General features: G+C 49.8%; 7 protein-coding genes across 7 annotated transcripts; 5 read left to right on the top strand and 2 right to left on the bottom strand.

Moving 5' to 3' along the window:
• Positions 1 to 284: 284 nt before the first annotated feature.
• HD556DRAFT_1272828 (uncharacterized protein) lies at positions 285 to 1562 on the top strand. Its single transcript, XM_041299195.1, has 6 exons — positions 285 to 582; positions 633 to 731; positions 792 to 804; positions 861 to 1070; positions 1123 to 1176; positions 1233 to 1562. The coding sequence occupies exons 1-6, from the start codon at positions 413 to 415 to the stop codon at positions 1494 to 1496; spliced, it is 810 nt and encodes a 269-aa protein (XP_041158360.1). The 5' UTR covers positions 285 to 412; the 3' UTR covers positions 1497 to 1562.
• A 385-nt stretch (positions 1563 to 1947) lies between these two features.
• HD556DRAFT_1240600 (uncharacterized protein) lies at positions 1948 to 2984 on the bottom strand (the record flags this gene model as incomplete). Its single annotated transcript, XM_041298129.1, has 6 exons — positions 1948 to 2211; positions 2268 to 2309; positions 2361 to 2582; positions 2639 to 2651; positions 2709 to 2807; positions 2860 to 2984. Coding segments are annotated over 6 exons (765 nt in total), but the record flags the coding sequence as incomplete, so codon positions are not given.
• Positions 2985 to 3742: 758 nt separating this feature from the next.
• On the bottom strand, positions 3743 to 4300 carry HD556DRAFT_1385382 (uncharacterized protein). Its single transcript, XM_041303365.1, has one exon. It carries the CDS (start codon positions 4142 to 4144, stop codon positions 3887 to 3889), a length of 258 nt encoding a protein of 85 aa, XP_041158362.1. The 5' UTR covers positions 4145 to 4300; the 3' UTR covers positions 3743 to 3886.
• Positions 4301 to 5427: 1127 nt separating this feature from the next.
• Positions 5428 to 6253, top strand: HD556DRAFT_1445184 (uncharacterized protein; the record flags this gene model as incomplete). The annotated part of the gene is made up of 4 exons (XM_041306891.1): positions 5428 to 5598; positions 5623 to 5782; positions 5841 to 6028; positions 6089 to 6253. 4 exons carry the CDS (start codon positions 5428 to 5430, stop codon positions 6251 to 6253), a joined length of 684 nt encoding a protein of 227 aa, XP_041158363.1.
• An 869-nt stretch (positions 6254 to 7122) lies between these two features.
• HD556DRAFT_1309859 (uncharacterized protein) lies at positions 7123 to 8206 on the top strand (the record flags this gene model as incomplete). Its single annotated transcript, XM_041300334.1, has 6 exons — positions 7123 to 7289; positions 7343 to 7441; positions 7502 to 7514; positions 7572 to 7760; positions 7833 to 7886; positions 7943 to 8206. The coding sequence occupies 6 exons, from the start codon at positions 7123 to 7125 to the stop codon at positions 8204 to 8206; spliced, it is 786 nt and encodes a 261-aa protein (XP_041158364.1).
• A 1658-nt stretch (positions 8207 to 9864) lies between these two features.
• HD556DRAFT_1445186 (Nse4 C-terminal-domain-containing protein) lies at positions 9865 to 10372 on the top strand (the record flags this gene model as incomplete). The annotated part of the gene is made up of 4 exons (XM_041306892.1): positions 9865 to 9903; positions 9957 to 10119; positions 10166 to 10254; positions 10301 to 10372. 4 exons carry the CDS (start codon positions 9865 to 9867, stop codon positions 10370 to 10372), a joined length of 363 nt encoding a protein of 120 aa, XP_041158365.1.
• A 1391-nt stretch (positions 10373 to 11763) lies between these two features.
• On the top strand, positions 11764 to 12336 carry HD556DRAFT_1220896 (uncharacterized protein; the record flags this gene model as incomplete). Its single annotated transcript, XM_041296802.1, has 1 exon — positions 11764 to 12336. A coding segment is annotated over one exon (573 nt), but the record flags the coding sequence as incomplete, so codon positions are not given.
• Positions 12337 to 24634: the final 12298 nt, after the last annotated feature.

Below are 24634 nucleotides of genomic sequence, written 5' to 3' on the forward strand. Positions count from 1 at the left end.
ATTGGTGTCAATGATCTCCCTTCATTCACAACGTCGAGGTTTACATCCCTTCTTGACGTTGCAATCACGCTTGAGAGATATTTTCCCAAAGCCTGAAGGAACCGAGCTGCCCATGACAGCGCCTACTATCTTGAAAGACACTTGTTCAAAAAAAGAAGTGTTTTCTATCGTTATCGCGGCAAGCAATATATACTAGTCCAGCTAGAGGTCGTCGAGCATTCACTACTGGGAATGGTACCATCTTGCGTGCTTATCAGATAGCGTTTGTAAGCCAAGTAATTTAGTCAGCGCTAGTCAGCGTCATCCCGATTCATCGATATACATCCGTTATCAGCCTCGTACGTGCTCAATTTGCAACCATGTAAATATAAATCCAGGGCTAGTTTCGCACTCTTCATCCAGCCAGTCCACCATGTCCATCCCTGCATTCGATACTACTCTCTCCTACTCCACCTATACCCAACCACCCAATCCATCCTGGACGTATGGTCAGAAAGTCGACGCCACTCCTGCCGGCAAAGAGTGGCTCGAAGGTGAATCTGCAGGGTGGAAAGTCTACAACACAGCAGAAACAGACAAGATGTACGTACTCCCCACCTGTTGTTAAGCCGCGATCTGACCGCGATCGACAGCGATCTCTACAAGCTCTTGATTTCAGGCGTCGTACCACGCCCCATCGCATTCGTGTCCACGATCAGCGAAGATGGCATAGAGAACCTGGCACCGTTCAGGTAAGACACACCTCCGGTATCGAACACACTTCGCACACTTACCTGGGTTGCATCTACCAGTTGGTTTAACACAGTGAGCAATACAACAGACAATGTCTCTTCAATCGTTCAATAACCTCTTCCCCATAGGTCACGAACTACCCTCCTGTCATCTCCTTTGCAGTCAACCACAGCGCTCCAGGCCGGCTCAAAGACACGGCCACAAACTTGAAGAACGGCCAAGGATTCACTGTGAACATCATCAGCGAGGCATTCGTCGAGAACGCAAATGCGACTGCTATAGATGCTCCTCGCGACTTCGACGAGTGGACTCTCAGCGGTCTGACAAAGGAGAAATGCGTATGCGTGCACCTTCATCATACGATATATGCGCTAACAACGGTGCGTTCAGGTGCAAATAAGAGCCTCGCGCGTCAAGGAAAGCGCTTTTAGCATGGAATGCGAGGTAATCCCATTTCACGCCGAGTCCGTTCGCTCGCTAACAACGCCACCTCCCAACAGCTCTACAAAGCGATAGACATCACCCACCCAGTCACAGGCGAGCACAACAACACGCTCATCCTCGCGCACGTCAAGTACATCCACGTCCGCAAAGACGTGCTCACAGAGAAAGGTGTCATCGACCTCGCAAAGTTCAAGCCTGTCGCGCGTTTGGGCGACATCTCGTATGCCCGGGTTGGAGATGCGTACAGGATCGCTCGTCCATCATGGGCGCAGGATGAGGAGAAGATACAGGAGGCATTGACGACTCACGCATCACTGTGAGATAGAACGAAGGAGCCATTTTTTGGTAATATATACCATAGATCATATGTAAGACGGGCACTGGTATGGTACCATATTGGTTACAACATGTCACCCCTGCATCACGAGCAACGAAGCCCTATATAGGCCATTCATGATTCATGTAATCCTTTCAGATGCAATTGTTACGTGCCGTGATCACATCCACAAAGCAATTTGACATGCATATGTCGCGTGTGTGTACTAGCTGCCTGCGCGTTCACAATCATTGTCGATAGTTCTGAAGGACATCAGGTTTGAAAAGTTGAAAATTAGTCGTGATTATTATGATGTAAAAGTAGGGCTTGTAGCTAGTCAATTATAAAGGTCTATCTTCGGGATAAGAAATAACGACGGACCCGCCTGGATGCTGATATCTATATGATCTATGGTATTTGTTCCCCAGAAATAGTAAGCCACTCTCCGTTCTATTTCATGTTGATGCGAGAGTCTTCAATGCTTCCTGTATCTTCCCCTCCTCCTGCGCCCATAATGGAACAGGCATCCTATATGTATCTCCAACCCGGGCATATGAGATATCGCCCACACGTCCGACAGGCTTGAACTTTATGAGGTCGACAGCACCTCTGCCTGTGAGCATGTCTTTGCGCACGTGGAAGTACTTGACGTGCGCGAGGATGAGCGTGCTGGTGTGCTCGCCTGTGACTGGATGCGTGATGTCTATCGATTTGTACAACTGTTGGGAACCGACGTTGTTAGCGAGCGAGCGGGCTAGGCGTGAAATGGAATTACCTCGCATTCCATACTAAAGCGCTTTCTTTGACGCGTGAGGCTCTTATTTGCACCTAAACACGTCGTCGTTAGCGCATATATCGTATCATGAACGTGCAAGCGTACACATTTCTCCTTTGTCAAACCACTGAGAGTCCACTCGTCGACGTCGGGAGGAGCGTCTACGGCAGCCGCATTGGCATTTTCGATAAACGCCTCGCTGATGATGTTCACGGCGAACCCTTGGCCGTTCTTCAAGTTCCTGGTCGTGTCTTTTAGGCGGCCCGCAGGGTTTCGGTTGATTCCGAATGAGATGACAGGCGGATAGTCCGTGACCTATAGGAAGAGGTTAAACATTAGAGGGACGCGTTGTTTGTTGTATTGCCGCTCACTGTGTTGAACCAACTGGTAGATAGCCAGGTAAGCGCGCAGAACGCAATAGATCATGAAAGCGCGTCTTACCTGAACGATGCCAGGTTCTCTACGCCATCCTCGCTGATCGTAGATACGATCGTCATGGGGCGTGGTGCAATGCCTGAATTCAAGAGCTTCCTAATATTGCTGTGGATTGCGGTCACGATCGCGGCTAATCAACAGATGGAGGAGTACGTACGCCTTGTCCATTTCTGCTGTGTTATAGACATTCCAGCCTGCAGATTCGCCTGCAAGCCAGTCTTTTCCGGCAGGAGTGGCGTCGACTTTCTGGCCGTACGTCCAGGATGGATTGGGTGATTGGGTGGTGGTAGAGTAGGAGGTGTATCGAATGGAGGGATGTACATGGTTGGTGGATGAGCTGGATGAAAACAGCAAGACCGACCCTGTTTTTATAGTTACATGGTCGAGGCCAGTCTTCACGCATGAGGTCGAAGTGCTGATAACGGATGATGGTGACTGCTTGGCTTACGAAACGGAGGACGCAAGTTGTGGATCGGACTCGCAGATCATGGATGAACGCATAATGGTAAACAGCTGGTGTCGCGTCCGTGATCGGATCAGTGTCAGCTACTGAGATTTACAATTGGATCAACTATGCACCTATAATTCCCATCACCTAACTTAGGTGATAGACCAGTCGGCAGACTCGGCACTAGGGCTCCGTGAAAAACTACCCACGGAGTTAACGACGAGTTTTTAACTCACCCCCACCCTCGAGGGGTTTTTGACACGAGTTAAAAACTAGTTTTTGACCAGTTTTTGACAGACTCAAAAAATGCGTTTTTTCAGGTCATTTTGACATTTTTTCGCTACGGTAATGCAAATGCCCACTGTACAGGCCCTCCCGGAGGCGTTGGAACTGTGCTATCCTGTAGTTGAGGTGTCCTGCTTGCCCCTTCCACCGGCTTCTCTGATAGTAAGTCCAACAATCGAGGAGCATCAAGATGAGCATCCTCGCTACCCACAAGTACTCTCGTATCACAAGACCAGTACATTGGATCACGCTCAATCTCCGGGTCCTCGCTCTCCTCCAACCAATTGTCCTCCGAGTCTGAATTAGAGTCCTGCGGCTCCGGGTTAGCCTCTGCTTGCGACTCGGAGTTGTCGTGTTTCCTTTTCTGACCATTGCTATCGAGATCGACATCGAAAAGAGTACTTTCCAGGTCACGAAACTTAACTGTTGGTTTTGAGGGAGGCCTTTTGGTCTACGGGACATCTTGAAACTCGAATGGACACGGTGCCGACTCATCCTTCCGGCCTCTGGGTGCAAATGTGACCTCGAGCACATTATTCAGTGCGGCTTCGGTACTGCCATAGAGTTCGACCCTCTCCGGATCTGGAGCATAGTGCTCAAAATTATATTTGGAGTTTCCGAGGGGGATACTATGTGGAAGTTGTGCGAGTGCCTTTCGGAGGTGGCTCAACTGTGCGTTGTTGCGCCCAATGTCCTCGAAGAAGCTCATCAAGGTAAATTTTTGTTGTAATCATTGAGCCGATTCAGCCGAACGCTCAATTGGACGGTAGTTGACAGATTGTCGGTCATATCTTAACGATTTTTCGGTGATTTCGGATGTTCGGATGGAGAATTCGATAGGCTATGTTCCCGAGATCATATACATATATATTTTAGTTTTTGACACCCCAATATCAACCCCGAGTTATCGACTCGTTAAAAACATGTTAAAAACCTGTCAAAAACTCCAACGTCAAAAACTAGGTAGTTTTTCACGGAGCCCTACTCGGCACCACGGGGGGCTAGGTTGTACTCTGTTTGGGACAGTAAGCACGTGACAGCTCGGCAACATCTGCCGTATGTAATTGTAAAGTCAGGCTGCGCTGTGCCCGACGACGTCGGACGAGGCTCCAGCCCGTTCTCACTCATTTCTCAACCGTTTGAAAGGACCAACTCCCGATTGGATGCGATGGGATACACTCCGGCAGCTGTGGAGACAAGAGTCGGACACGTGTATGCAGTTAGGCGCTGGAGGGTAGGTATACTGTCGAGGATGACTGGAGTGCATTCTTATCGCGACGGTGATGGAAGTGAACAGCCTGCACGGTGTCCTGTGCGTCTATCAAAATAAGGCAGGCGTCATAAAACGCACAATGCCGCCACCTCCGCAGAAGGATACCCTCTAGTCACTCCAAAGTCCAACTCGACCGCGCCCAACGCCATCAACCTCCGGTAAAATGTCAAAGCTCACGGAATCACTTGTGGGAATTGGCAGTATCACGAGATGGCAAGCGTTGATTTTAACGGAGAGGTCATTGTCTGGCAGGGAAAAACTGGCGAGCCACTCACCCAAATCATTAAACCCCACTCCGATTGGATCTCCTTGCTAGAGTTTTCTCCTGGTGGAGCCTATAGTGCTGGCCCCTGGTTCATGTGACGCTGTGAAACACCAAAACCTGTGCCAGCTTAATTGAGCCATTGTTGACGCCGTCAAGACTCAGTACTTTGAAGGGTGAGGTTTCCGACTCAATTGACATAGCTCACCATAAGGCCAACACCCGCTACCTCAGACTGTCAGCGATGCGATAATCGTGCAAGCGGCAGTGTAGACCGATCGATCAACACTATCTAAGGCGAAATTGTCATCTAAGGTAAGGGGCGACGAAATCCAAGCTATAAGACCCACTCCATGTTAACGGTAGCACCCCCAGATTCTCAGCCACCTTTAAGCTGTCGGAATTTTTGGACAACACGCAGTGACGGTGCAACCCGCGTCACCTACTCTTGTTCTCAATGATATCTAAATTCAACCTCAACTGCTTAGTCTTAGGTGACCACCCCAGGAACATATTCCCGGTCAAGATTTCATCGACGAAGATTGTTGGTAACCTGAAAGATTTAATCAAGGAAAAGAATAAGCATAAATTCGATGCTGCTGATGCTAAGGATCTCGAGCTATGGAAGGTGAGTGATCTGATAATTTGGAAGGTCGACCTACTTCTCGACGACACTTTCGAGCGTAATCTCAATGAGCTCCAATTAGATCACAAGAAATCATTATCGCCCGTGGATGAAATGCTCAAGGTTTTTGACAGTCCTCCGCAGCCTATGCACCTGCATATTCTTGTCCAGCCGCTACTACCTGCTGGTGAGTTGTCTGCAGATATTGCCTATCTTTCATCCATACTAATTGCGGTGTGATCAAGGCATTCCTCACCAGGCCGGCCACTTGTTGATCAACCTCAACTGCTTAGTCTTTGGCGACCACCCCTGGTACATATTCCCGATCAAGATTGTATCGACGGAGATTGTTGGTGACCTGAAAAATTTGATCAAGGAAAAGAATAAGCATGAATTCGATGCTGTTGATGCTAAGGATCTCGAGCTATGGAAGGTAAGTGATCTGATACAGCGATACCTACAATCAGATGCTGACGATCTAATAATTTGGAAGGTCGACCTACCTGTCGATGACAATTTCGAGCGTAATCTCAAGATTGTCAACGAGCTCGAACTAAGTCACAAGCAATCATTATCACCTGTGGATGGAATGTTTGAGGTTTTTGACAGTCCTCCTCGACATAAGCACCTGCATATTATCATTGCGTATATACTATGATCGGCTAATACAAAGTTACTGGTCCATGAACTCGAAAGTTCGGACTTGTTTCTAGTACCCTCATCACGATGCGCTCGCTACGGAACTCCACTCTTCATTAACGAGGCTATATTCATGGAGACATCCGAGACACAAATATTATGGTAAAAAAGGACTGCAGCCCGGATTCATGTTGGTGGATTTCAACTGGTCCGGAACAATAGATACCCAATGAACGTATATCGAGGAGAACGTCTCTAGAGACATGATGGAGCGGAAGACGCACAATTGATCCTGGCCGAACATGATATTCAGATGTTGCACGCCATATTTCCAAAAGGCACCTTTGTTTGAGATTGAGTAACTATGGTTGACCATGTGTGTTGAAAAATCGAGTGACTCAATAAGTTTACCTGCAATTAGCATATTTCAAGGGGAAAGGGACTCGAGCTTGGGGACTGGTGCGCAAACACCGTTACGATTTGAGATAGCCCCGTGGCAGCAACACGGGCCAAAGTTCAGACCTGTGCTTACTAATGCCTGCCCTTATGTCGTTGTTTGGCTGCTTCTAACCGTCTTAGTGGTGTCGACCGGTCTATCACCGTAGAAGCACCTGATCCATTTGTAAGTTCTGACATATCTAGCACTGAGTCTGTAATGCGATCACGGACTCGACACGGTTCTATGCGTTCATCCATCATCCGCAAGCGCCGAGTCGTCCGATCCCCAACTTGCGTCCTTATGAGATAGTATTGTAAGCCAAGCAGTCAGCGTCATCCGTTATCAGTGCTTCGACCTCATACGCATGAAGACTGGCCTCAATATTTGCGACCATGTAACTATAAATACAGCGTCAGTCTTGCTGTCTTCATCCAGCTAATCCACCAACAATGTACATCCCTCCATTCGATACCACCTCCTACTCCACCACCACCCAATCACCCAATCCATCCTGGACATATGGCCAGAGAGTCGACGCCACTCCTGCCGGAAAAGACTGGCTTGCAGGCGAATCTGCAGGCTGGAAAGTTTACAGCACAGCAGAAATGGACAAGACGTACGTACCTTTTTTACCTGTTTATCAGCCGCGATCGTGACCGTGATCGACAGCAACCTCAACAAGCTCTTGAATTCAGGCGTTCTACCACGCCCCATGTCACTCGTATCCACTATCAGCGAGGATGGCGTAGAGAGCCTGGCACCCTTCAGGTAAGACACGCGTCCATAATCTAACACATTCTGCATGCTTACCTGGCTTGCATCCACCAGTTGGTTCAACACAGTAAGCAGCGCGACAAACAACGCATCCCTCTAATGGTCTAATAACCTCTTCCCATAGGTCACGAACTACCCGCCTGTCATCTCATTCGCGATCAACCACAATGCTACGGGCAGCCTCAAGGACACGACCGCGAACCTGAAAAACGGCCAAGGGTTCGCCGTGAACATCATCAGCGAGGCATTCGTCGAGAATGCAAATTCGACTGCCGTAGACGCTCCTCCGAGTTCGACGAGTGGGCTCTCAGCGGTCTGACAAAGGAGAAATGCGTACGCGTGCACCTTCATCATTCCACATATCGACTAACAATCACGCGTTCAGGTGCAAATAAGAGCCTCGCGCGTCAAGGAGAGCGCTTTTAGCATGGAATGCGAGGTAATTAAATCTCATGCCTAGCCCGCTCGCTTGCTAACAACATCGCCTCTCTACAGCTCTACAAATCGATAGATATTACCCACCCAGTCACAGGCGAGCACAACAGCACGCTCATCCTCGCGCACGTAAAGTACTTCCACGTGCGCAAAGACATGCTCACGAGCAGAGGTGCCGTCGACCTCACGAAGTTCAAGCCTGTCGCGCGTGTGGGCGATATTTCATACGCCCGGGTCGGAGATACATACAGGATCCCTGTGCCTTCATGGGCGCAAGAGGAGGCGAAAATACAGGAAGCATTGAAGACTCTCGCATCACCATAAAATAGAACGAAGAAGGGTGGCTTACCATTCCTGGGGAACATATACCATAGATCATATAGATATCAGCATCCAGGCGGGATAGAGTCCGTCGCTATTTTTTATCCCTAAGATAGACCTTTATAATTGACTAGAACCCGTGCTTTTTACATTATAATGATTGTGAATGGTGATTTGGTAGAATGCGACAATGGTTGAGTTCATGAAGTGGGAATGAAGATTGCGCAGTCAGGGATGACGGTCTTCGTATTCAATACACGGGGCACATCGAAGGCGTTTGAAATGTGTCTTGCGGTTGTGGGAGCGAAATCGCGCATTGCACCCTGATGTCGTTCGTAAGTGGCTTAACTACAAATGTATAAGAGATGGGACATACCGGAAGGTGCTTTCTCTGATTCCAGAAGTTCAGAGTACGTTGTATCTGTAATATGTCAGAGCCTTGTATTTTGATGTTCAACTAATGCTTCACACGTTAGCCACGAAGTCCACCTCAGACCATTTCTCTTTGGAACTCCTCATTTGTGCCAAATGCTTCCATGCACTGAAAACGACACATACGTCTTCAAATAGTTCGTTGCTTGCACTCTGGTCGACGGAGAAGAGTTCTGGTGCTGTTCGTGAAGCATCTGCTTAGTGCTATAAACTTGGCAAAACCTGGGCTACAGTCAAAAGACTGCACAGGTTGCATTGCATGAACACCATGATAATGGAGATTTGATAGTTGATATGATACGCGCCGCTTACCCTGTCTAACCAGGAGCGGGGAATTCGATTTGTGGTACCAAAGAGATTGTTCACATCCTCTTGAAATTCAGGGGGGTCAGAGAGAGAAACTTGTTCACAACATTGATGTGACGACCATGTTTCAAAATTATCCAAATTACGAGCAATTCTGAGTGGTGATTAGGTCGGGTGGTTAGAGAACAGTTTGGACCTACTCAGAAGCAGATACAGCTCGTGGTTGACTGGACGACTTGTATTTTTTCTTGGAGTCGGACATAATGGCATCAGGAAAACCCTCCCGGGCATAATTTTCATAAAACATTGTAATTTAGATAATTCTATGTAATCACAGAAAAACCGCTAAAAGACGATAAAGTACAACAAGATTCCCCGACTCCCACGTTAGTAGAGGAGGGTCTTTGTCGGTCTCATACGTCTAATTTCTCACTACCAGCTCTTGCAACCTTAACCTTGTTCTTATCTGCTATACATTTTTCGGCAAATACCGTCCTCGATCCTTTCGCCAGGCCTAGATTCCCACAATAAAAACTTTTTTTGCCTCTCTTTGTCTTTATTTCTGCCGAGCCAGTGCGTTCTCCGTGATACTCTGCGAGCATCCGCTTAAGCTCATAAAACTTTTACTTCGTTCTTCACACACATCACTACTCAACTTGCTCTTTGTGTGCTACTTGAGCGTCCCGCCTGCAGATGATGGCCTCGGCGACTTGTGGTTCCTTAGACATACCAGTGATCTCATCCTTTCTCCTATGTTCCAACTAGCCTCAGCTGTCTGTCATTCCAGCCCCTTGCCCCAAAAATTTTTTGTTCGCCTTTCTTTTTGAAATCTGCAGTGGCTATCCAGTCACCGTCAAATTTAAGCCGACCTTCCCATGCTCCATGCTCGCGGCTCCCCTGTTTGCCTACACTGATCAGCTTATATGAATTCCGACGATGAGCTTCGCGTGCGTGTCGATGAGGTACGCCGCTTCGCTCTGATTATCAAATACTCTGGTTTTACTGTACCACTTAGATTTCCCGCCTTCTAGACACAGTTGAAGCGATCAACCTCTTCCGACTCGTCATCGGTCCATGTGACTTTGGACAATCCGTGGAGAACATTTATCACCTCTCATTTCTCGTCCGTGACGGGACCTGCTCCTTCCGAGTAGCAGAGAACGGTGAACCCTTGGTTGGTGAGTCGTGCCTTCCGCCATGTGACCCTCCATTGACTTCAATCAGCCCGCTGCCAACCTTGTCCTCACGAAGAACGCGCCAAAGGCGTCAAATACAATCAATTGGTCATGGAGTTCGACATGGCGACCTGGAGGGTCAGTTCCTTCTAGTAGTTCATATCCTCACTCATTCCTTTTCCAGCGAGCCATCAACATCTTCGACATTCGGCATCCTTTCATTCCCCATAGAGCCAGGCGCCCTGCTGGCTCATGAATGCTCAGTATCTGGCGCGATTTTGTACATGTCCTCTACAACTCAATGTGCTTGCCGTTGATGTCTCCTATATACTTTCCTGCCAAGTCTTTTTCTACATTGTGAGCACGCCACGCCTGAAACAAGGGTCCGGCTGTGTCCGTGTCTCACGCCAGTTGGTCATCTACTATAATCACATGGGTCCAAGATCCCTTTTTCAATCTCGCTTGCCTGCAACTAAAATCTCTCTTGAATATCTATTACCATGACTGAACATAGCGTATCTGAAGCACTCCTTCGCACTCTGCCTGCTGTTATCAACACAGATCCTGCTTGGTTCGGGTCAAGTGAGGCTCACCTGACAACATCCCTGACAGACCTGCCGGCTTCTATCATTGTGGACGCAGCTCGTCATCTCCCTGCCCCCTATGCATGCAAGAGGCGTGCTCGTGAACCGGCCCAGGCGGCTTTGTTGTCTCACTATTCCCACGTGCGGGCGCAGTTGAGCTCGTTGGCTGACGCTGACCTGTATTCGCTCTGTCTACCCGCACTGCAAAGCCAATGCTCAACAATTTCGCGGTACACTGTGATCTGTTGCTATCTGGACCTCTTGTATGGCAGGGTCGTTGCCTCAGCACTTCGGCGTCCTGCCAAGCTACTCATTGATTCCGTTAAACCACAACCTGTAAACGAAAACTGTACCCTGAACCCTGAACCATCCTCCTCAGACAGTAACGTGGTGGACACTCTGAATTGGCGCCACCTTCCGGTGAAAGATCTGATCCCTCGCCTCTCCAAATTGACTAAAGCGGAACTGATTGCTTGCATCCAGAGTCTTCCACACTCCTTGCGTCCTGTCACGAAACGTCTATCGCGACGGAAGAGCTGCGCTGCCATCGTGCAACATATTCAAAGACGGCTATGGTATTTAGACTCCCTCGATAATTACTCCTTCCTTGTTGCAGTGTTGAGCGTTATTCCCTTTGTGGTTCTGAGCACGCGCGATCGCATGATAACTGATGTGCTTGGGGCTGAATATTCTACTTTGCTTGTCACCCACCTCCAGCAACCTCTACTCACTCTCCGTCAGAAGCAACAGGATGCACGCAGATCTGTCAAAGAAATGTTAGCTGCACAGATGGTGCAAGGTCGCGCTGAAATATCCTCCAGATTGCCAACTGTAGTCCCTCGCAAGGTGGTTTTAGATTGTCTGCGCAACTACAGGGATGCAACGTGTTGGCAACCGGGTAAGGTGTGCGCAGTATGCTCCCGTCAGACTCAAGATACAAGGGTGTGTGACATTGAACCTGATCCACAGACATCCGCCCTGCCTATGCACCTTGACGTCCTCATGTTGGAAGATGCGTTCATTCTCCGCAATTGTGTTGTTCAGTGCGTGTCCTCTGAATTTATATACGACTCCATGGCTCAATGGCGTCATGCTCGACAAAGCTGGGGTGACCACTCAGACCAATCTCCGTGCATCCTTAAATGTCTGCGCGGATTGTTTTTCATCTCTGAGTCATGCAAAGGTCCCGCGTCTCGCTTTGGCCAACCATCTTTATCGAGGACATCTCCCACACCAGTTTCGTGACCTCACTTGGGTTGAAGAAATGGTATGCGCTGTTTATCGCAATACAGCTCATGTCACTCGACTATATCAGTCGACAGACGCAGCCCAGCTGTTCATTCTGCATGGTAATACATGTGCGCATGAAACTAATGTGATCTCTACAGTAACAGTTCTTCCTCGCACACCCGCTGATATCAATGGCATGCTGTCCGTCGTCTTTGTTGGACCCACAAAACTGACCGACAAGTCATTGAAGACAATGTTTCAGGTACGCAAGAAGTTGGTATGGGCATTCCTTCGATGGCTCTGCGCGCACAATCACTTATACCGGAACGTGCGTTTGGACGAGGACATCATGGACGAGTACCCTGAAGATGGCCCCGTGCCTGGTGTTGCAGGTCATTTGATTTATGATCATCAATCAGATGTGCGTACAGTATTCGCCGAGGAAACCGCTGGGTTCTCTGAGCATCCTGCAGAGACTTTGTTGCAAGTGGTGCAACCGAGAATGCGAATGACGAGCCTGCAGTCCTGCTGGAATCCATGGGGGTTTCCGACCCGGAGAGCTCCAAGTTATCTGGACGCTGTAGAGACTCGCGCCTCTCAATGCCGGACATATGGTCCCACGAACCACATATTCCTTACATATTCCAGCTCTTATCCGAAGGATCAGTCATACACGCTCCCGCGCGCGCGCCATACGTTCGCGCCTCGTTCGCGCGCCTCATACGCACTCGCGCGCTTCCGCGCGCGTCCGTGCGCCTCCCCTTAGGTCTTCTCGTGCCTACCCGTCCGATCCGTCCTATGTCCTCACTGATTTGCTGGTGCGTTATTCTTATCTCTTTCATTGAATTGATGTGCACTCGGTCCGATCCCGCGCTTACATACAGAAAGTCTATCTTAGACTTTAGATTATATTTAGAGTTGATATGGTTACTCGGTTCGGTACCGCGCTCGGAAGCGCCGCATAGCGCTATCTCCCTTCTTAAATAGAGGGAAGTTCTTTTACTTCGGTACTACTTTTCCCCATTTATCACAGTATACTGCAAGTTGTATAGTGCACCTTAGTACTAGAAATCTGATTATACTTCTCCATCTGCTACAGCTCGCGCCTCTACTATACTTGAAACCATATCCCTTATCACTCATAAGTGCGCTCCCGCATACGCGCGCACCTCTCGCATCTCGCGCGCCTCGCGCGCTCACGCGCGCCTTCATATCGCTACGCGCGCCTTCGTGCGCGTTACTTCCGCGCCTACCAGCGCCCGTCTAGTTGACAGTTTCCCTCCACCTTATTCGCGAGGAACTTCTCTCAGTAGCTGTCCTTTGGGTCGAGTTGTATTCTCGTATCCAGGTCTTGCTGTAGAGCCCCCTTTCTTTTAGTGTTTTCACCCACAGTCAAGATTCCTCACCTTCAACTGGAGCCCACCGCGAGGGACACTTCTGAGACAACCGGTCGGGTACTCAGACCCAACAGTCGTCGCAGAGCTAGAGAAGAAGCCATCGCCGCATTCGACAGAGCAATTGAATCAATTCTACCAGGACCCTTATTCTTCAACCCCGCGCGGTCGCTCGCGCAACATCTCAGAACCGCCACGACCAGATCTAGCGCTCTTAGCGCGCGCCTAGACAGCCGATATCGCCAGTCACGCCATCGCCGGAAGAATCTGTCAAAGAAGAGTCGTCCGACGACTTTGAAGCAATAGATAACCCAAGAAGCCAACTTCCCGGAGCGTTCCTCCACACGCCCAATCAACCCCCTTTCATTTCTTCTAACCTATCAGCGCTAAGCGCGCTAACCGAACTAACAGATTCTAGCAACACCCCGCTTAACGCGCCAGCATCCCGGCGCACGAGAACGCGCTTCCTACAGTGGGAATACCAAAGATCAAGCAAGAAGCCTTCGAAACCCCGCGCGCGCCGCCTTCAATCCCAGGCGGCACTGTTATAACAAACCTTCCCTTCGTATACGCGCACCAAGCGCCAATCAATCAGAAGACCTCAGCGCCCGCAATATCCCAACCGCCTGTCATGACCACAGCAAGAACCAGAATGCCTGTCCGTGGAACAACGGACGCGCCTAAATTTGACGGCACCACGGACAACCTCGCAGATTTTATCGACCTATACGAGCAGCTCGCTGATGATGTAGGTCTACAAGGGCTCGATCGCATCAAAGGTATCATCCGCTACCTAGAGCGCGATGACCGAGAACTTTGGGGAGGCATGCCAGAGGCGCAAGTAAGCGATTACAACGCGTTCTTAAAAGAGGTAAAGGTAATGTATCCTGGATGGGATGGCAAGAGGCGCTACGCGCTCGCTGATCTACAAGCCATCGCGCATGAATACGCGAACAAATCGATGCCCTCATACCAAGAGCTAAGCAACTACCTTCGCGCATTTAAGAAGGTCATGCAGCCGCTATTGGCAGAAGATCGCATTGGAAAGCCGAGCGCGATCGCATATTCATGGAAGGAATCCCCAAGGATACCCAGGCGCTGATCCGCACGCGCCTCATGATTAAATTCCCTGATCATTACCCGCAGGATCCATACCCGTTCATGAACATTTTTACAGCTGGACAGTTCGTGTTACCGGCGAATGCGCCCGCGTCAAGCGCAACGATTAGCGCGCCAACGGCAGCATCATTCACTAATCTAGTTGCAGCTACCACGTCAGCGCAATCGCCCGCGCAAGGTATGGTAACCAAGCGCGAATATAAGCGAGGCGTCTGCATTCAACGACTGTGCCTTTTGTGGCAGTCTCGAACATTATTATGCTCGTTGCACGGAGAAACAAAGGTACATCGACGCGGGTAAATGTAAGGTTAGCGAGGAGACGCGCAAGCTTGTTTTGCCAAATGGCGAGTGGATTCCAGGACGAGGAATACTCAAGGAGCGACTAGATCGACACTACGCAAACCGCGCTACACCGGATACGACCGCTAGCGCAGGCGCGACAGCAGGACTTTTCTATCGCGCGTTCGACGAGATCGACGCAGTAATTGAAGTAGGCTCGTCTGCGTTCGTGCACACAGTCGCACAAACGGAACCTGAGGAGGACAATGAGACGGTGGACCTCATGAAAGAGGCCTAGCCTATGTAGCTGCAAAGCGCGACCAGAAGCGCAACACCAAAGGTAAAAACATCCGCTTTGATGGCGTTGAAGTACCCAGCGAAACGCGCGCGGGCGTCCGAGACCCGCATCTAAGCAAGCCACGGTAGAGGAGGATAGTCTCTCCCGAAATACAAGCGTCGTCTGACAAAGGTAAAGGAAAGAACTAGCGAAAGTAGCGCCTTCAAACGCGCCAACGAGCGGAAAGGCGCCTCCCAAAGGCGCCTCGCCATCCTCGGCCGCGCCATCATCATCATCATCATCAGCGCCATCCCCTTCACAACCATCAGCATTAGCATCGTCATCGTCATCAGCATCAGTACCAGCACCATCACAATCATCATCGTATCGGTATGCATTCGCGCTCGAGGACAAGGAGGCCGACAAACGCGTTGTCGAGCGCCTTCTTGATTCCAATCTCAACATTCCTGTAAGGGAATTATTAGCTGTATCTCCCGATGTCCGCTGAAGGTACAACAATTCAGAGAGTGAGTCTGAACAATGTTGGGTCTTGCAGAACCTAGCTGCTATTCGACCCTAAAGGGTTTCTGGACCAGGCTCAAGGCTCAGAGAAGAGGAAATATGATAGAAAACTACTGAAGACTCTGACTCCTACTGGTAACTGGTGAAAAGATAACTTCTTATGTAAGCTACAAAAGTGCCAACATAAGGTAAGGTAAAAACAGTCTCTACAAGCCCAGCCAGAAATGAATCCCTACATCTCATGGGAACTTTGAATCATGACTGTCCCCAGTCATCTACCTATGCAAACCAAAGCTAAGCTAAACTAAGAAAACTACTAACCTGGGGGTCCTCAAACACCTTTTGTTTCCTTGACGCGTATGCCAGGTAAACTGCGCCAGTGAGTGAGGGTCAGGGCAATCCAATAAAACGATGACCCCAGCACCTGTTTTCCCTGACATCTCTTGTGCCAGGCGAACCGCATCAGTACTGGGGGACTGGTAAAACGATAAAAACGATAAAATGCGAAGTGGTGGTTGCGCGGATGACGACGGGAAGTAGACGGATCGAAAGAGGCGAACGAGGGCTTCGAAATGAGTATAGGGTCGACTAGGTTTGGTGAAGAACTGAGGGAGATATGAAGGAAATGGTGAAAACATGCGAAAATAGCGAAAACGGCGAGTAGCGAGGGCGCGGGTGGGCGTATCAAGAAGCGGAGCGGATGGATGGAAAGCGGCGGTGAATGCGGTCAGAACGCGCCTAAGGCGATGGGCGCGCGATCACGGGGCGACGAGATATAAAGAAAACGCAAAAATGGGGCGCAAAATTTGGGGGGAACGCGAAAATGCGGATAGCGAGCCAACAGCTGAGCGCGCGCGAAGGCGCGGATATGCGCGAATGAAAGCCATGAACGAGGGCTTCAAAACGGGTATAGGGTCTATGGGGTTCCGATGCGAAATGGGCTGGTGAAAGTGCGAAAATGTGCAGAGGTGCAAGAGGGAGGAGGAGGAAGGGGTATGGTGCAGGGCAACAAGGGCTGGTCCTATCAAAAAGCGGATTGGGGCAATGGACAGAGCCACTGAGGGATGGTAAATGGCCAAAAGAGCTAGATGAGACAGGCCTTAGAGCACCCAGAAAACCCTTATCTCTCCTCAACTTCTCAAAAACACCAAAAACTCGATAACTCCACAACTACTGCTCCAAATTCGATGAACCAGGGCTCAAAATGACCGGACGGACGTGGGGAATACGACCCTAAGTTTGCGAGAGATCCGCTCGAAAACCGCGTGAGAAAAACACTTATCAATGCGCTGGGGAGGAGGAGAAGATGCTGAAAACTTGGGAATATGGGAGAAGCTGGTAATGAATGACTGTGGTAGGATAATAGGCGAATTTGGGGGATGATTGGTGAGCTTAGAGAGCCTAGAAACACAAGAAACCCTCGCGGTGGGCTCCAGTTGAAGGTACAACAATTCAGAGAGTGAGTCTGAACAATGTTGGGTCTTGCAGAACCTAGCTGCTATTCGACCCTAAAGGGTTTCTGGACCAGGCTCAAGGCTCAGAGGAGAGGAAATATCATGAAAACTTGCTGAGTACTCTGACTCCTACTCATAACTGGTGAAAAGATAACTTCTTATGTAAGCTACAAAAGTGCCAACATAAGGTAAGGTAAAAACAGTCTCTACAAGCCCAGCCAGAAATGAATCCCTACACCGCTAACATTTCCGCGAACTTACGACCAAGAAGCGCGTCACGGTAGGCGCAGTATCAGTGCATGAATTATCCGGGCACCCCGCGACCGATCAATGGCTAAGGCAATATGAAGACGTGCGCATGCGAAGCGACGACAGCAAAATCGTCGCAGATCACTTCGCACCCCTGCGCTGTATTCGCGCAAAGACATTGGAAGGGCGCACTCTCACCTGTGTCCTAGATCAAGGCGCAGAAGTAGTGGTCATGCCAAGGGAAGTATGGAAGGAGCTCGGTGTACCGCTCAGATCGGACCATAGCCTCAACATGGAATCGGTGAACACGTCACACGACGCGACACTTGGAGTTATAGAGAATGTCCCGCTGGATTTCGGCGCAGGACCCTTGTACTTCCAAGTCCAGGTCATCGAGCGCGCAACCTTCGAGGTTTTACTAGGGCGCCCATTTTTTAAGCTTACCTCATGTCGCACATTCGATCTCCCCAACGGAGAGCAGGATCTCGTACTAACTGATCCTAACGCGCGCAAGGAACTGCGCATTCCAACCCTACCTTGGGTCAAGCGTCAGCTCGCAAGAGACGTGAAATGTGCTAGTCACGCGCACTCGCACGCGCTCAAGGAGGAGGAACAGGGTTTTTAAGTATCGATGATCTGCAGCATTCGCGGGGAGACGCCTATATGCATTCGTCTTCCCAAGCATTTTCCTTATCACATCATGTTTCGCATTCTCGCATTGCGCCTAACGCGCCGCGCATAGCGCGTGCGGAAGGCGCCCCCCATTCTTCGCTCTTAAGGAGCAATAACGCATTGCCATTTGTTTCTACGCATCAATTTTCCTCATCCTCTATTCCGCAGTATTCAGCGCGCTATGCGCATCTAACATCCACACAGACCGCTATAGAAAAGGCGACTATTGATGCCTTCAAATTCATGTTATTATTATGATCCCGCGCTTCACGCGCTGGTCTACAAACCAGTTGCGAAGAAGGTGCGGACCGTGCCTACCACTATGCCAGCAGAGTATAGGGTAGTGCGCCAGTTGCCAGAAGACCCGTTAGCAGGGTTACCAGATTTACCCACCCATCCCCCAGATTTTTCTCCAGGTGCGCGCTTCACGCGCGAGCGCGCAAACAAGCTAGACCTCGACCCAGCAAATTGGCTGTGGCCAGAGGAACTCAAGTTAGTGTGCTGGCTCGTTCGCGTTCACGAACTCGCCTTTGCGTGGGGCGCCTCAACGAAACCTATTTCCCGCCGTACAAAATTCCGACCATTCCGCACACCCCGTGGTCTCAGCGCAACATTCCCATTCCGCCAGCCACCTTGAACGAAGTCATACGCATCATCAAGGAAAAGATCGCATCAGGAGTATACGAGCCGTCAACGGCAGCGTATCGCTCGCGCTGGTTTTGCATCATAAAGAAAGATGGAAAATCCTTGCGCCTAGTTCACGACTTGCAGCCGCTCAACGCGGTAACGATTCGCGACGCGTCGCTTCCACCATTTGTTGAACTTCTCGCGGAATCATTTGCGGGTTATGCAGTGTATGCTATATTGGATTTATATTCAGGATATGACCAGCGCGCGCTTGACGTGGAGTCGCGCGACCTGACAACCTTTGGAACACCTTTGGGCCCTCATCGGCTAACCACCCTTCCTCAAGGGCATGCTAACGCTGTACAGGTTTACCAAGGTGATACCGCGTTCATCCTGCAACACGAGATTCCAGAGTTCACGTCGCCGTTCGTGGATGATGTCCCAATCAAATCAGTACGAACGCGCTACCAGCGCGAGGACGGTTCATACGAGACAATACCCGAAAACCCAGGAATCCGGCGCTTCATATGGGAACATTGCATCGTCGTCAATCGCATTCTCCAGCGCTTAGAGAACGTAGGTGCAACTGTCTCCGCGACGAAATTCATTCTAGCTGCGCCCACGGCTATTATCGTCGGGCACAAATGCACGTTTGAAGGGCGCGTACCAGAAGAATCTAAAGTCCAGAAGATACGCGACTGGCCCGAACCAACGAATCAATCGCAAGTGCGCGGATTCTTAGGGACTTGCGGAGTCTTGCGCATATTCATTCGCGACTTCTCGCGCATCGTGCGCCCGCTAATCAATCTTACTAGAAAGGACGCGCCGTTTATATTCGGACTTGAACAGCCCGAAGCCATGCAGATCCTCAAGGACGCAATTCTAGAATCGCCCGCGCTAAGGCGCATCGATTATGATAGCGAGCGCGAAGTCATTCTGGCAGTCGATACTTCCAATATCGCTGTTGGATTCATCTTGCTGCAAATAGGCGAAGACGGGAAGCGCTATCCAAATCGATTTGGCTCCATCGCGCTGAACGACGTGGAGAGGCGCTACTCTCAAGCGAAGCTAGAACTCTTCGGACTCTTCCGCGCGTTACGCGCGGTGCGCGTATACATATTTGGGGTAAAGAATCTGACGGTGGAGGTAGACGCGAAGTACATCAAAGGTATGATCAATAACCCAGACTTGCAACCTAACGCGACCATCAATCGATGGATCGCGAGTATCCTCTTATTTTCGTTCAAACTCGTTCATGTACCCGCGCAAAAGCACAAAGGCGTGGATGGTCTCTCAAGGAGACCACCCGCTGAGGAAGATCCCATTGAGGACGACGATCATGAAGATTGGATTGATCGCGCATACTCATTCGCTATTGCACTGCTGAACGATCGCGCGCGCCACGTAGCAGGCGTCTCGGCAGACATACGCCATGAAGCGCATCGCACATGTTTCATTTCGCAGAGCGCGCGCGTGCCAGCGTTGCGCGTATATTTCGATGTCGCGCAGACGGAAGAATCGGAGCCTGATATTCCGCGCTCGGACGCAGCGCGTGCGCAAGATGCGCTGATGACCACAATAGAACAGTTCCTTACCTCGCGCGAAAGACCCACTGACGTTTCAGATCAAGAATTCGAAAAGTTCGTCAACAACGCAGCGCACTACTTCGTCCTGGAAAGCAACCTATGGCGCAGAGCATCGCATGGCAAACATCAGCTCGTGCTGCCTCCTAATAAGCGCTACCGCATTTTGAAAGAGGCGCATGACGATTTAGGGCACAAGGGTATCTATACCATCAGCGCGCGCCTACGGCTGCGCTTCTGGTGGCCGCACATCATTGACGACATCAAATGGTATGCGCAAACATGCCACGAATGTCAAGTGCGCCAAACGCGAAGGCTGCACATCCCTCCAATTGTACCCATGCCAGGTGGTTTATTTCGCAAAGCGCACATCAACACGATGAAGATGCCCAGAGCGGGCGGATATGAATATCTCGTGCAAGCGCGATGCGCGCTAACATCGTATCCTGAATGGCGCATGCTGCGCAAAGAGAATACTCACGCGCTAACCGCTTTTATTTTCGAAGAGCTCTTCTGTAGATGGGGTCCGATCACAGAAATAGTGACGGACAACGCGCCCGCATATAGGCTCGCAGTAGACGAACTCGCGCGCAAATATGGGATCCACCCGATCCGCATCTCGCCGTACAATTCTCAGGCAAACGGTATAGTCGAAAGACGACACCGCGATGTCCGGGAGGCCATCATTAAAAGCTGCGACGGAGATGATTCGCGCTGGTATCAGGTAGTTCATTCAGTGTTCTGGGCAGAGCGCGTCACCATTCATAAAGCGACGGGTTTATCGCCCTATTTCATGATGCATGGCGTCGAGCCAATATTTCTCTTTGATCTCGCTGAAGCGATGTTCCTCGCGCCCTTACCAAGCCGAGGCGCGTTCACCACTACTGACCTTATAGCATGGTGCGCGCGTCAATTACAGAAGCGCGTGGAAGATATCAACGCGATCAGAGATAAGGTAGTCGCGGCGCGCTTCAAGTCAATACGCGACTTTGAGAAACGCTTCCGTGCAACTATCAAGTCGCACAACTTCGAACCCGGCGCCTTAGTGTTGGTACGCAACTCGAAGGTCGAATACGAGTTGAGCAAGAAGACAAAGCCGCGCTATTTGGGACCTATGATCGTAGTGCGCCACACGAAGGGAGGCTCATATATGCTGGCCGAGTTGGATGGCACGATCTCAAAACTGCGGTTTGCCGCATTCCGCGTCATCCCTTATTACCCACGTAGCGGGGAGCGCGTATCGGTAACCCAAATGACTGGAGTGGACGACGAGAGCATTGACGAGCTAGAAGCATATGAAACTGTAGAACCCGAAGAAGACGAGCCCGAGCGCGCGCAAGACGACTAGCGCGCGCGACCATTCCCCCCCCACCGCACATCACCCAATCAGATTCGCATATCCGCACGTTTCTCAAAAACATACAAACAAAAACACCAGATAATACAAAAAAAAAAAAACACAAAAATATTCCATCAAGTACATACTCTCAGTTTTACCCCGGGTTTCGTCCGGTGATATCATTCCTCTCTCAATTGTTCACTAGTCCACACCCGTTCTGCCTTCGGCACAGGAAGCAAAAAAGAGTGCTTCACACTCTTTTTTTAGCTTCCTGGCCTCAGCTTCATCCTAATAATTCTGAAGGCTCCTGATGAGCATTGTTCCTTCATCACAGGAAGCCAAGGAGGGCTGCGCCCTCCTTTGGCTTCCTGGCCTCAGGCTGCATCCTAATAAATTGTGCATTTTGAATAAGATCACGCCTCGATAGTGGATTTTGAAAAAGAGGTACATTTATGAGCAGCATTTCAAAAAAACTAAAAGTACATAGTACATAAGATCAGTCAGTTTTATATATATAAGTACATCATTCATTGATACAATCTGTGAGTCCTCTAAGCACTTCTGTATATACTACATTGGTTGTGTTTGAGCCTTCTTCATGCTCCGGAAATATTGCATACACTCTGTCTGGGTGAGTGCAGCGAGACAAAGCCACATAGAGCTGTCCATGACTGAAGACAGGAGTCCGCAAATTAAGGCCAACCCACTTGACACTTTGACCTTGTGCCTTGTTGATTGTCATGGCAAATGCGAGACGAACAGGGAATTGGCGACACTTGAGGGGAATAGGGTTGTCTTCAGAAGTGGCATCCAGGGTCATGCGAGGGATGAGGACTGTATTCTGATTCTCTTGGTGGGCTGCATCAACTCCATCTCTAAGAATGCGACACCTGAGGACGTGAGTGGTCCAAGACAGGAGGATCATGTGAGTTCCATTATAAAGGCCTTTGGTGGGGTTGAGGTTGCGCAAGAGCATGAGAGGGACACCTGCTTTAACCTCCAATTTGTGCAAAGGGAAGCCTGATGGGGTGAGAGTGTGAAGGAACTCTGTGGGAATATAGTCGTAGTCCCTCTCAGCAACTGAGTCTGCGCTGGTGAAGACTGCTTTATCTCCGGGGAATGATTCAAGAATAGTCATATTGATTTCATCCACATCTGTATTCTTTGCAGAGAGGATGGTACGTTCCAGGAAGAAGGTATCATCTGGGGGAGGATGCCCAGGGAGCAGCACTGGAGAGTATAGGGCATTGATGAGAGACCGGACATCGTTGTTGGCGCATCGCATTTGAATTGGGAGGGTCACGGTTCCATCTCTATCTGTGCCCTTGCCAGCTCCAATCTCAAGGAGCCACTTTGCGAATTCATCAGAGGTGGGATCTTGACCAAGTCGCATATTTGTCTTGAGGTGGAAGATGCGAAGCTTTGGCCATATGCGAGATCTGCAAAATGTAGCGCCCACTATCTGCTCCCTGGATCCATGAGGCGCCACCGGCAGGGTCTGTCTGAAGTCTCCTCCAAAGAGCATTGTTATTCCTCCAAAATCAGCATCTACGTCCAGAAGGTCACGCAATGTGCGGTCGAGGCATTCCAAAATATGACGATGGAGCATGGGGATTTTATCGCAGATGATGAGGGAGGTGGCCTTGAGAAGCTCATGGACAACATCTCCTTTCTTGATGTTGCAGGAGCTGTCCTCGTTAATGGGAATAGGAATTTTGAAACGTGAATGAGCCATGCGTCCACCTGGAAGGAGGAGAGAGGCGATTCCAGAGGAAGCCACACATAGGACGATCTTGCCTTCAGCACAGATTTTTGAAGCAATGAGCTTGCAGAGATATGTCTTTCCACATCTGCCTGCACTGTGGACAAAGTATGCGTGTCCAGGTCTTTGATCATTACGTTGCATTGCATCATCGACTACCGCATCAAAGACCGCCCTCTGCTCAGCATTGAGAGAATTAACTCCTGGTTCTACCATCTGCTGAAGCTGCTCCCGGTCATACTGAAGCTGCTCATAAATCAGCTGGTTGCCCTCCATTACACCCCATCTTGCTGCCATTTGAGACACAGGCATTTGAGGGATTGCTTGCAAAGACTTTCCATTTTTGCGAAGGATGCCATCGATGAGATAGAGACCATAGTCATGGACCTCTTCCTCTGCAGGGTCTGGTATGTTGAATGGTGGTTGAGAAAGATGGTAGCGCAGATCATCACATAGATTATACTTGAAGCGGTTCCAAAGATCGTCAGGGCGTGTAGGATTGCAGTGTATGAGGATGATGGAAAAGAGATTTCGCATGCCATGTCCAGTGCTCATATGGGAGGCATCCTGCAAACACTGGATCCATTCATTATCGTCTTCAAGCAGACCCCTGCGCAGACATGCTTCCTTGAAAGTCTCGCAGACAACCCCTTGAAATGTCCGAAGATGCTCATAAGAGGTGGCTCCTTGAAAAATAAATATGGTGAGTTTTATTGATAAAAATTGTCATAGATGTCTCGCCTTTTACTACAGTCAAAAGCAATCTCAGGTAGAAGCGCTCTCCAGAGCCAGGGGCAGCAGAGTACATCCTTCCAATCGCCATTCCACGTTCGCGTATCTTCCATGCTGTCTTCTTCCACACAAATTTTGAGGGGAAATCCTGATAGAGGTAGTCATGGGCTCCGGCTGCCACCAAGTTCTCATTGGCATTGGCTTTGAACCATCCAGTGAGGTGAGTCTCTTTAGCAGCTGCACGCTCCCTCGGATCCATCTCCAGGAAGAATTGCAGCGATTTCATTGGCGGTGGGTAGGTTGTATCTTCGACCATCCGTGCCCTGCTGGAAGTGAATCCGTACTTGAACTTCTGTGTGCTGCTCTGGAGGCTTTTCTTGCATGACTTGATAGGCTTGCTTGTAAATGAGGGCATAAGGGTGATGTCGGAACAGCATATCATGAAGGACTCTGAGACGGTTGCGATTGAGACCTTCATTTCCAGGACGGTTGGTGCGAATATCGGTGGCTTCTTCAGTGTCGTATATATAAAGTTGAGCGTATGAAGGCTGAAGACCTTCTGGGGGTATGAGACTGCCCATGAGATGGTGAAGAGCACCATGAATACGAAAGGCATTTGGGCCAGACCCTTGAAGAGCTCTGTCCTCGATGTCAACACCAACAGATGTAAATGCAAGAGCACTGTTGTACTGTCT

Source organism: Suillus plorans (genome assembly GCF_016647745.1).
Source record: "Suillus plorans strain S12 chromosome Unknown HD556scaffold_42, whole genome shotgun sequence".
In the NCBI taxonomy this organism is placed as follows: Eukaryota; Fungi; Basidiomycota; class Agaricomycetes; order Boletales; family Suillaceae; genus Suillus; species Suillus plorans.

What these genes read in the sequence shown, in the direction of transcription:
- HD556DRAFT_1272828 (XM_041299195.1), top strand. Translation starts at nt 413, where the DNA reads ATGTCCATCCCTGCATTCGATACTACTCTCTCCTACTCCACCTATACC. An exon ending in ACAGCAGAAACAGACAAGAT is followed by an intron (nt 583 to 632) that starts GTACGTACTCCC and finishes CGCGATCGACAG; the next exon opens with CGATCTCTACAAGCTCTTGA. An exon ending in CTTTTAGCATGGAATGCGAG is followed by an intron (nt 1,177 to 1,232) that starts GTAATCCCATTT and finishes ACCTCCCAACAG; the next exon opens with CTCTACAAAGCGATAGACAT.
- HD556DRAFT_1385382 (XM_041303365.1), bottom strand. Translation starts at nt 4,144, where the DNA reads ATGAGCTTCTTCGAGGACATTGGGCGCAACAACGCACAGTTGAGCCAC.